This window comes from Colletotrichum jinshuiense, chromosome 6, assembly GCF_051148585.1.
Source record: "Colletotrichum jinshuiense chromosome 6, complete sequence".
Lineage (NCBI taxonomy): Eukaryota > Fungi > Ascomycota > Sordariomycetes > Glomerellales > Glomerellaceae > Colletotrichum > Colletotrichum jinshuiense.
This window is the reverse complement of record NC_139313.1, coordinates 3349977-3361882: the sequence shown is the minus strand read 5'-3', so window position 1 is coordinate 3361882 and position 11906 is coordinate 3349977. Positions and strand designations below refer to the sequence as shown.

The following is an 11906-nucleotide window of genomic DNA, read 5'->3' as shown; positions in this document are numbered from 1 at the left end:
ATGACAGAAGCGGACGAGGGAGCTTGGGGGGGCCGTCGATGATCTCGATTTAGGGTTAGCGTGACAGGGAGCTTGGCTCAAGGCTGACAATCCCAGCCACAATGACGAGCACCATTCAGAGCCCACTTTCGGTCAGCGATGCCACACCTCGGTCTGTACCCCACTAAAATTTGGATCTCTTTTTCAGCCTTGTTAACTTTTTTTTTTCCTTCCTAGCGTCTGCGGTGCGACGCGAACCTGGCGACTCGACTCGAACAAAATACAATTACGAGTGACCGTTTTCACCACCCTTCGAATCTGCAAACATGGCGGTCGCTGAGAAGGCTCGCTTTTATTTGGAACGTTCTGTTCCTCAATTGCGCGAATGGGAGGAGAAAGAAATCTTCACCAAGGCAAGTCGCTTCAGCCCCTCCACCTCTGCCTCTGCCTCTGCCTCTGCCTTCAGAGCATCAGTCTAACACACTCTCAGGATGAGATCCGCACAATTGTGCAGAAGCGCAGCGACTTTGAGCACCGAATCCTTGCCCCTCGCTCGAACCCCGACGACTTCAGCGCCTATGCAAAGTGGGAGCAGTCCCTTGAGACCCTTCGCGCGAAGAGATGCAAGCGGATGAAAATTGGACATGTGACGTCCCAACATGCCAGCCAGGCGCGCGTCCTCGCCATTTACGAGCGGGCAGTCAGCCGACACCCCGGGAAAAAGGACCTGTGGCTTGAGTACCTGGCCTACACGGCGGACGTCAAGGCCACAAAGCGCTGGCGGCGGACCATGGCCAGCGCACTGCGGATGATGCCCACCGATGTTGACCTATGGGTATTTGCGGGTCGGCGATCGGCGACGAACGGAGATATGGGCGGCGCGAGAGGTTACTTCATGCGTGGATGCCGCTTCTGCACGACAGAGGGCACTCTCTGGATCGAGTACGCGCGGTGCGAGATGGAGTGGTTGGCCAAGATGGAGGCCAAGAAGGGCGGCAACAAGAAGGCCGAGCAAGAAAACCCGTTGGCCGGTGAAAAGATGGACGACGACGACGAGATCCAGTTTTTCGACAACGACGAGGACGAGGACGAGGAAGACAGCCTGAGGCTGCCGGCGGCGGGCAAGGAGAAGAAGGTGATCGACGACCAGGACAGCAAGACGCTGAAGAACAACCCCGCTCTAGATGGCGCCATACCGATTGCCATCTTCGATATTTCGAGAAAGCAGCCCTTCTTCAACCCCGAGGCTGCCGAGAGGTTCTTCGATATGTTCGCTTCGTTCACGAAGGTGTCGTCTCAGACCAAGATCACGCAGCACGTTGTGGATGCCATGCAAGAGCAAGATGCCGCCCACCCGGCAACGTGGAACTGCTACATTCGCCTTCCCCTTGTTGGTGTCAGCCCTGACACACCCGAGTTTCCTCTTGGTCTCCGTGATGTTCTGGGCCGGCTGGGTCAAGGCCTGGATAAGACGTCGGACAAGGCGACGCTGCAGAAGAAGTCTCTGGTATGGATCGAGCTGATCCTCCTTGTCAAGGATCTCGACGAAGGTATTAGGACGGTGTTGGAGCACACGAAGAGCAAATTGCAGTCATAGCTGCTGCCGATATGCGGCTATCGGTATATACGGGGTAGAGATGGAAAGTGTGTTTCTGTGGCAAACACAACGGGAATAGAAGCGGTCTCCGGCGGGATGTATCCGGTGTCCGAATACTTGATACCATTTGCAAAGTCAGCCTAATCGAACTAGCCAGAAATGTTATTTGTCCGCGCTATACCGCCGAGTAATTGGGAAGCTTCTTCGACTCCTCGACGGTCTTTTCCCATTCTTCGTCCTCGTCTAACTCTTTGGCCATGCGGATGACTTCATCCCACTCTTCCTGCGTAACCTTGGTGACGCTTAATCGAGCCAGCCTCAGCAACTCCATGTTCTGCAAAGGACCATTGCCCCGCGAATCCTTCAGAAGACTCAGCGGTACGATCCGGGGGAATTTGTGCTCGATCTTGACATGGACGAGGCTCCATTTGCTCCCGTCATGAGGGGCACTGGCGTCGTAGTATGGGTTGTCATTGATACAGGCGTTCCCTAATGGAAGTTAGCTTAGATGGCGAGGATTAAGAAGAGTGAGACACACAGTCAGGCGAGTGTTCCTTGACTATGGACATGATGCCAACGACGCCGGGCTCCTTGCAATTGGAATGGTAGAAGAAAGCCTTGTCGCCCTTGCGCATACCCCGTAGGTTATTGCGTGCAACATAATTGCGGATGCCTGGGCACGTCAGTCAACCATCGCGGCGCATCGTATACGGGCATGACTATACCTTCCCAGCCTTCTGGTTTCTTCTTGGCTGCCAGGTCGTCAATGGAGAATTTGATCTCATATCCGTCTTCGACGCGCACATTCGGCTCCGACTTCATCAGCCAGTAGTGTGTCTCTTTCGGGTCTCTTTGCTCGGCCTCGGAGTTGATGTCTTGAACAGGTGCATCGCGTAGTGCCTTGAGCTCATCCTTAGTCTTCTTGGGCGGAGCCTCCTTCTTTCCTGGGGCAGGCTTCTATAGAGTCATGAGAATGCTACAGCCAAAGAGAAGTTTTGAATGCAACAAACTCACCTTGGCCTTCTTTGCGGGTGTTTGCTTGGGCTCATCCACGGTGACCTTGCCTTTGGGTTCCTCTTCCTTCACCTCCGGCTCCTCGGCTGCTTTTCTCTTACGACCCCCGGCGGTCTGCTTCGGAGCCGTTTTTTCAACATCAATCTTCTTTGCCGTACCCTTCTTGACCTGTAACTTGGCGTTGTCCTTTGTCTTCCCGGGCAGTGATTTCATCTCATCCGACGCCGGAGCCTGGGCCAGTCGCGTCGATGACCTGAGACTGCGGGTGAGAGCGGGCATTGTGGCCTCAAGTACAAGTGGGTGTAATTTGTCGATAAATCGCTTCAGTTTGGAATACTTATCCAATTAAGATTCGGTATAGTGTATCAAGAATTAAATCAATCTATTCCACAATACATACTGAGTAGTGTCGCTAGTGACACTTCGTCCCCTTGGAAGACGCGAAGGTGGGTTGGCCTACAGTGTTGGGAGAGGTAAAAAAAACCCAAGCGCACGGTCCTAGCTTTCAGTGCTGGATCACGTAATCGCTCTGTTCCAGTGGTAATAATATCGCTTAGATGGACGAGCAGGGATGGTGGGCTCTTTTCAATGTTTCCAAAACAATTCTTGGTCTTTAAGAGGCAGCTATACGTTCTACGTGGAAACATCCTCTCATCTGGCTCTATTTGTCTGTCCATCTTATAGTGGCTGTCTATATTAGGTTGTAACCAAATCCGTTTAGTCACCTTTTGTGTGTAAGTTACGGGTGAAAAACTCACTAGGTGAGGAGTTCCCTTGCAGATGTTAAACCTTGACTAGGGGATTGAGGTTGCCTATTTGAAGAGAGCTTTCAAAGTTTTTCTTTTCGGGAAACAGGACTTGAATACTAATAACGAATGGACTTCAATGCTCATTGTGCCTCCCTGACACTCTACATAGGAACCATACGCTCGACGAGCCCGGCAGGTTCAAAAAAAGCCCAGGCGACGTCGAAAGAGATTGAATCGCCAAAGAATACAGTCCATTCAACCCCTTGCCAAAACGGCATTGTTTACGAAACTACCAAGATGCAGAGGGTTCTAAAGGCCTCCGAAACAGCGCTCAGCGCCATCGGCAACACGCCACTTGTGCGCCTGCGTCGGGTAGTCCCTAAGAACCACTCCAATATATACCTCAAGCTTGAGTACACAAACCCAACAGGATCCCACAAAGACCGAATGGCAGCTGCCATCATCGAAGAGGCTGAAAGAAGGGGTGACCTTAAGCCTGGAATGAAGGTTGTAGAAGCAACCGGTGGCAGCACTGGGTCTTCATTGGCCTTTGTCTGTGCGGTCAAGGGCTACAAGTTCCAGCCAGCCAGTTCCAACGCATTTGCGGTTGAGAAGCTCAAAACAATGTCGGCATTTGGGGCTTCTGTCGATATCATCCACAGCCCTTCGGGACGTATCACTGCAGACTTAATTCCTTCCATGATACGCCACGCCCAGTCAGTCGCGCAAGAGAGCAATGTCTATCCGGCGAATCAGTTCAATAATCGCGATGCCTTGGTCGGATACGAAGCCTTGGGACGTGAAATCGTTGAGCAGCTGCCGGACGGGATTGACGCATTTTGCGCTGCGGTCGGCACTGCCGGTTTGGCTATGGGTGTCTCCGGCGTGTTGAAAGCCACGAGACCAGAAACGCGAGTTGTAATTTTGGAACCTGCATCAACACCTGTCATTACGGAGGGCCGAGCCGGAGCTCATGGTGTGGAGGGTGTCGGAGTTGGCTTCCTTCCTTCTCTGCTAGATAAAGAACTATACGACGAAGCAAGATCAGTTTCAGAGGACGAGGCACGTGCCATGTGCCGTCGACTGGCAAAGGAAGAGGGCATATTTGCCGGGGTTTCTACTGGGCTGAATGTTGTTGCCGCGATTCAACTGGCAAAAGAGATGGGACCGGGGAAAAACGTGGTTAGTATTGCATGTGATTCGGGATTAAAATATCTGAATGGCGATTTGTTCTCAAGTCCCCAATAATATGTTATAGTCTATTGGTTAGTTAAATCTGCTAGTAGAAGTACCCAATTGCTTATCGGAAGTACTACGCGGAGGCGTAATTTGCTTGCGTTTTGTTTGAAAGCTGGAGGTCAGTGTTTCATTTCCCGCACTCACTAGCATTTTTGACAAATGTACGGGGTATCAGTTGCGAGGAACGCTCAGTACCGCATGGAGATTTAGAAGCCACAAGTCGACTCGATATACTGGTAAATAGAGGAGAGACACTATATTTTGATAGGACATAGGGGTAGTGATGACTACAACAGGTACTGGGATGTTGAACAGCTCCAGAAAGTCATCGTTGGATAATGGCTTGGGTTTCTCAAGTATGTTGTAGCTGCCGAGCATTACTTAGTGGAGAATCGACAACTAAATTTTGTCTAGTTGAGAAGCATTACTTCACACTGCTGGACCCAGAGATTCAACTATTACTAGATGCTCTATTCCATCCGGATTATTGATAAAATGAGAAGGAGTTCCAGTTAGCCTTATTATCTACAAATTTTCAACTAAGATAGTAACGTCAGTCTAGGTTTCTGTTGGATTACCCAGCCAGAATACAGGCAAGCGGTCAGGCCACAGGAAGCGGCAGCAGTCGGGCCCGGAGATTCTACGTCCAGGCCGCCAACGGTGATATCTTCACAACTGCTTCTTCCGCTAGCTGCCTCTCTTTTCTTTCATCTACACACAACTACAGAATACAGTACCAGTTTTGCTCTTTCGATTGATCTTCCACCCATACAGGTATCCTGTGATACCAGCAGTTTCATCATAGTGCTCCTTATATAGATTAAATATCGGTGGTAAATACTGTCCGGTGAAAAGTTCTAATAATGGCAGGGGTAGAAATGCTTGTAAGAAACACGCGCAAGCGTACCGTAGTGACAGTATAAAGCTTAGATAGCAAGGAAAGAACCCGTAAGATGGGTTCAGGACGCTCGCATTCATCCAAAGTAGCGGTAATAATCACACTAGTCAGTTGGATCGTGTCAATTAGGGGTAGATCTCCCATAGGGCGCAAAGGAGCTTGTCAAACTATATTTCTAGACCGTTCTTCTCCACTCCGTTGTTGCCAAGATCTTCAAGGGATTTGCAAAGATAGCATTTGTCACGAGAGATATAAGGCGTTAATTGCTGCCCGCAATTAACGGCGTCTTTTTTGTGACAGTATTTGAATCGGGGGATTACTTCAGCCAGGTGCATAGAAATAGTAAGAAACAGTCGGTAAGTGCCTTGCATCCCTGCTCTCCTCTTTTAAAGAAGTACCTAGCAAGAAGTTAATCATCGTTACCGAAGGAATCAATCATATTGCGCGCGACAGTAAACTTGTCAGTCCCCGCGGAACCCTCGAACCAGAACAGACGCTCGGCGGAGTGTTCATCTACCCACTGGGTTATTCTATCCAGGATACGTAATCTAGTGTCGCTCTCACATATCGGACTACTTGAATGTTTAAACTATCGAAAGCGCTTCGTCAATAGTGGGCAGGTCTATAGGATGGTCCTCGAGTATTTAGCTGCTGTCTGTTTGTGGAGGTCCACACAATAAGGAGCATTTAATCTACTTTGTAAGCTTAGAGGCCTGAAAGTGCTCCTCTTCAACTGAATGCAAAGATCGCATGTTATTGTAATGTTGTTCCGACACCTTGTTGATGCAGTCCAGGGTGTCTCGTGAAGACATGGTGTTTAGGGTCCTTGAATCTTCGCCCACAATCTGTTCCAGTCACTTGAACTTTATCAGCATTCCTGCTCAGTTATCATAGCGGAAAATACCTCGTCCAGCATGAGCGAACCGCCTCCCCGAAGAACCATCAGCGAAGCCCTGGAATATAAGCTTGAGTTCGTGACAGGGTGCGCCTGGTCATGTAATTTTCTGCGGTATCATGGAAGCTCATAAATTAGCAAATGAGGAAGTAAAAAAGAAAAGCGCGATTTTGCTAAGATACCGGAATTCATCACAAGTATACTTCCCTTTCAACCTCACGATACTTAACATTTCCAGTCCAGCACACATAAATATCTGACTGACGCCGTTAAAGCAAATAAACTGTCAAAATTTAACGTACTAGATGGATTTATGGAACGTGAAGTCGCTATATAAGAGACTAAAATTTACATAGGTACGAAGATTTTCATCCCACAATGCTGCGTCCAGGACTAGGTACGCAACATACCTAGGTATATTGATCTTTCCCAATCACAAGCAAAAGATTGCATTGACAGCAAGCGAACCTATTGTTGAAGAGAGAATTTCGACTGAAAATTGAGAGAAGTAGAGGAGCAAATCAGTTTACGATGAAACTGCCCCGTCGACGAAATTATCCGTGACTTCGGATATGAAATACTTTGCCTCGAATCTAAGATGTTCGCGGTAACGATCTGGTCAACGAAGACACCGAGACATTGGTCTAGTTAAACAGCTCTGCGATATATTGGGAACTACGGGGAAGGGATACGAAGGCATCGACAAACGCAGTTACGGCGACGTTATATATATTCATTCGTCCAAACATTCAGAACCATGGATGCTTCAACTACTGGGGTGGTTCTGATCATAACGATCTCGTTTGGCCCATGGCCATACCTGCGAACAAGGGGGTCTGGAACGGCCTTAGATATCTCGGAGTTGAGCCCTTTCGCCGACGCTGAGAGATTGAAGTAACATCGGCCGTCCGAGCTTAACTTATTCGACCCAGGGCTAAGCGAGTCAATTTATCGTATTCATCACAGCGCATGCGACTTTTAAGTTCCACCCAACGGAGCCCACAATCGTGGACGGTGCCTGCATATTCAGCTCCACAAAGATTGATTAGATGAGCTGATTAAGTTTACACCCCAGTCCTCAACCAAGTGAGTCTTTTTCGACTACCTGCCCCATCTGGGCAAAACGGCAGAACTTTGGCGCCTGCCAAGGCCCTGGAGTTATATCCATCGTCGTATCCCCGAAATTTGCTGCAACGTTCCGGTTATCGGTTGCGAGGCCCATAAAAGTGTAATTAATAGGTGATTGAGCAAGCATTATGGTATCGACCAGATAAATGCGGTCCCAGTATTCATCTTCAGACCCTGCCGGTGATCCAAAGGCTAAGTCACGGAGACAAACGTAAAAATAAGAAGAAATGAATAAATAGCAGTATCTAGACCCCCATTTAGGTCTTGGCTCTCAAGTTTCGTCATCGGACTCTTCCCTGATCTTAGGATTTTCGACGCCGAGATCACTCATGAACACGTCGATCTCAGTCGGAAGCAGAATGATGTCTCGGGTTTCAAATATCATTCAAGTGGCTCTCCTCGCCGCTGCCGCTGCCACTCCGGTAACAGCGGCAGAGGGTGGTTTCGCCAGCAGCCGTAATCGCCTAGCCAACCCCGCTTCAGAAGCTACATCGGGTCGTTACATCGTCGAGCTCCAAGGGTCATCCGGCCCCAGCGCTCGCCAAGATTCCTCTACCGCCGATTCAGTGGTTGATCAGATCTCATCCCTCGGCTATGAGGCTTCGGTCAAGGAAGATTTCACCGCCATCTCGGGTCGCTTCAAGGGTGTCTCCATTGAGATCACCAACTCGAACTCATCCGGAATTGTTGATGATATCAAGAGCCTTCCTGGTGTCGCCAACGCCTGGCCGGTTCAGCCTATCACCTTGGACGCCTCTTTCGAAGTCACAACTGGTTCGCAAAAATGGAATCCGCACATCGCGACCCGGGTCAGCGAACTGCATGACCGCAACTTTACCGGTGCCGGCCAGCGCGTTTGTGTCGTTGACAGCGGCGTCGATGTTTCACATCCAGCTTTGGTTGGCAAAGTGGTCGGCGGAAAGAACCTTATTGAGGAGGGTTCCACTGAGCTCACTGACTGTGTTGGCCATGGCACGTTCGTCTCCTCCATAATTGCTGCCTCCCACAAAGACTTCATTGGCGTCGCTCCCGACTCTGAGATCTATATGTACAAGGTCTTTGGTTGTGAGGATGGCACATCGAACGACTTAGTTCTCAAGGGTATGCTGGCAGCTGATTCCGATGATTGTGACATCATCTCTGTTTCTATCGGTAGCAACACGGGTTATGTCAACTCAGTTATGTCTCGTGTGGCCAGTGAGATTGCCCAAGACAGACTCATTATTATTGCCGCGGGAAACTCGGGTGCGATGGGACCTTATTTCGCCAGCTCTCCAGCTGCGGGTCGTGGCGTTGTGTCTGTTGGCTCTGTTGAGGCGGCGCAGACCTTGGGATGGCCTGCAACGCTCGTCTCGTCCAACGGCCAATCACTCAATATCTCCTACGTCACATCGGATGGCAGCAAGTTCAACGACACCATCGACGTTCCCATTGTTCTTGATAGCGGCGATTCCTGCAACATTGTCGAGTTCGGCTCCGAATCAACCGCTGTTCTTGCGAAACGCGGCGTCTGCCCACAATCTGGTTCCTACTCCTCCATTGCCAATGCCGGTTTCGGCTACGGCATTCTATTTGACTCATACAACCAGGGTGCCTACTACATGGATGATATCTCTCCCTGGTCTGACACCCTTCAGCTCATTGCTGTTACTACGGCCGCAGTCGGAGAATGGGCAGCTTCTCAGATTGGCAAGAATTCGACTCTTCGCCTGCAGATCCAGAGTGATGCTCAGCCCGCTGCCTTTGCTGCTGAAGTTCCAAGCGCGGGTCAGATCTCAAGTTTTACTTCTTGGGGACCCACCTACGAAAACGACTTCTCGCCTGTTATCTCTGCGCCCGGTGGTGTGGTCTACGGCGCCTTTCCAGAAGGCCAGTTTGCCATCTCCTCAGGAACGTCGTTTGCCACACCATATATCTCTGGCGTGGCTGCACTGTGGTTTGCACACGCTAAGAAAGACCGCGCAGAATTTGTGCGTAGGCTGACATCTACTGCTCTGGCACTGCCCGCCTTCGAAATCACCGACGGCAAGGTTATTGCTGAGGTAGCATCACTAGCACAGCAGGGCGCAGGACTTGTTGACGCTGTCAAGCTGTTCGACTACACGACTGTGCTGCTTTCAGAACCGACATTGTCGTTGAATGATACCGACAACCGTGTGAGCTCACATACGCTGCGCATCCAGAACACGGGGACCGAAGCGGTGACTTACAATATCTCTCACATCGCCGCTTCTACCATCTCATCCAGAAATAGTGTGTGGTACCCCAACGAATATTACCCGCCTTTGATCTCCGCGACTGGCTCTCTGGTTGGATCCAAGACCATCACGGTTCCAGCGGGCGCCGTAGAAGATATCCAAATTACGCTCTCCGCGCCTGAAGTCGCGGCGGACAGCGGTGCCCTATGGAGCGGCAAGATTATTTTGGCAGGATCCAACGACGAGCTACTGACTGTTCCTTACATCGGCATCGAAGCATCTACCTACAATTGGACGCCGTTGCATCATGGGCCGGAGTCATACTACTACGACAGCAGCGATGGCAGCCTGTATCCCGTCGACTACCTAGGAACACCATACCATCCCGCTGATGGTGACTCTCCGGAGACCTACTTTGCTTTCCGCTATGGCACGTACGAGTTCTCAGTTGATCTAGTTGGCTTGGACTGGACAACCGATCAGTTTGTCTACCCGCCGCAGCATGGCTCTGGATCCAAAGCCTGGTTGGGTTCCGTTAGAATGCAGCCTCTGGATTCTGGTAGTTACATGGACTTCCCCATGCGCGAAGTTGTCCGATTCAATCTGGGCAGCTTCATTACATTCCGATCTTTTGCCAACGGAACTGCTATCCCTTCTGGGCGCTATCGTATATTCACGCGTGCCTTGCGTATGTTTGGCGATGCTTCCAACCCGAAGGACTGGCAACTGTTCCTCTCGGACTCATTCTCGATCCAACTTGGCAATGATCCTGTGCCGGGACAGAACGCGACGTGGACCTCCAGTGTTCCCACTTCTACAGCTGCAGTCGAGACTACTCTCACAGCCGCTCCTACATCGACATCCGTGGTAACCACAACTTCACCGGTCTCCGTTCCGGGTACCACTACGACGCTTACCGCCACGGCTACACCCACTGGTCTTGCCAACGCGTTTACCTCCCTCCAACTTCAGCGTCTTAAGGAATCAACCTCATTCATAATCGACCCGACTGACTGGATGGAGCTTCATGTTCAAATATCACTCCCATCCCCTGTTCTTGCAGACTCCGTCTTGACCTTTGCTGTACCACCGGAAATCATCGACATTGCAGAAGACAACCAACTTTCTGCCCCCGGTGGCCTTGGTGGATCTCCATCCTTCGATGCTGAAACTGGATTGTATACCATTCAGCTTGGTGATTGGACAACCTGGCACAAGAACATGGTTGGCAACTTCTTTCTCATGTGCCGTTTCGCACCGGAATTTGCGGCCTCTATGAAGCAGGGAACGTACATTGTGCAGTTCCCCACGGTTGGAAAGATCCATGAAGCACCAGTGTACTACACAGCCGTCGATCGTTCCGTTGTATACGAGCGTCGGTACACTGCGCCTTACGACGGCACATCGCTGTACACTGCTGAGGTGGAAGTTCCCGCCTCCCTCGGACCGTGGGACTTCGTCCGCTTTGCTACATCCCACTCGGCCGACTCGGACGGATTTGTATGCGCCAACTCAAGCGTTGTCGTCGGTCAGACACTTGACAGTGAAAACCGCATCGCAAGTTTCACCGATGTCACCAGTGAAGTAACGGAAGTATGCAATGTCAAGAGCTACCGGGCTTTATACAACCAGACTTTGGCGGGTGATGAGGTTCTTCGCTTCACGGTAGGCAGCATCCAGGGCAACCGGGAGGACTGGACGCTTAATGTTGTCTACCTGTTGGATGTTCAGTTGTCGAACGGAACTTTGGTCCTGTATGATCAGAGGACGTTGGAGTTTGAGAAGAATCCTCGGATTAGAACATGGTCCTTTGATGCATTCAATGGCGATGTGGCAAACTGAATAGGCACCGCTCTGCTTCTGTAAATATTTGTAGTATCGTTTTTAACACCATTCATTCATCAAAATAACTTCATCAAAAAAGTTTGCGGTATTGTGTCCAGTGATATCATTACAAAATGTTTATATGGCCAGATAGTTTTTCTTACAGAAAGTAAAATATCGAGATATATTTTGACAAATGACAATGGGAATTCAGTTGTGCAGAGATTTGACATGTGAGCTGGGGCTATGCCGAGCGAAAATATACTTAATCCACCATTTACATGAAAAACTCGTAAATCAAACTCTGTGGGTCGCACTCGTGTGGGGGACCTCGGACATAGATGTCCCATTATGTAGTTTGGTCCCGAGCTTGGTAGGGATCATG

General features: G+C 50.2%; 4 protein-coding genes across 4 annotated transcripts; 3 read left to right on the top strand and 1 right to left on the bottom strand.

Moving 5' to 3' along the window:
* Nucleotides 1-305: 305 nt before the first annotated feature.
* EsH8_VI_000868 (snoRNA-binding rRNA-processing protein UTP6) lies at nucleotides 306-1576 on the top strand (the record flags this gene model as incomplete). Its single annotated transcript, XM_083272121.1, has 2 exons — nucleotides 306-392; nucleotides 470-1576. 2 exons carry the CDS (start codon nucleotides 306-308, stop codon nucleotides 1574-1576), a joined length of 1194 nt encoding a protein of 397 aa, XP_083127295.1.
* Nucleotides 1577-1751: 175 nt separating this feature from the next.
* On the bottom strand, nucleotides 1752-2869 carry EsH8_VI_000867 (PUA-like domain-containing protein; the record flags this gene model as incomplete). The annotated part of the gene is made up of 4 exons (XM_083272120.1): nucleotides 1752-2065; nucleotides 2115-2249; nucleotides 2302-2533; nucleotides 2591-2869. The coding sequence occupies 4 exons, from the start codon at nucleotides 2867-2869 to the stop codon at nucleotides 1752-1754; spliced, it is 960 nt and encodes a 319-aa protein (XP_083127294.1).
* A 767-nt stretch (nucleotides 2870-3636) lies between these two features.
* Nucleotides 3637-4587, top strand: EsH8_VI_000866 (PLP-dependent cysteine synthase family protein; the record flags this gene model as incomplete). Its single annotated transcript, XM_083272119.1, has 2 exons — nucleotides 3637-3706; nucleotides 3770-4587. The coding sequence occupies 2 exons, from the start codon at nucleotides 3637-3639 to the stop codon at nucleotides 4585-4587; spliced, it is 888 nt and encodes a 295-aa protein (XP_083127293.1).
* Nucleotides 4588-7858: 3271 nt separating this feature from the next.
* Nucleotides 7859-11539, top strand: EsH8_VI_000865 (uncharacterized protein; the record flags this gene model as incomplete). Its single annotated transcript, XM_083272118.1, has 1 exon — nucleotides 7859-11539. The coding sequence occupies one exon, from the start codon at nucleotides 7859-7861 to the stop codon at nucleotides 11537-11539; it is 3681 nt and encodes a 1226-aa protein (XP_083127292.1).
* Between the last annotated feature and the right edge of the window lie 367 nt (nucleotides 11540-11906).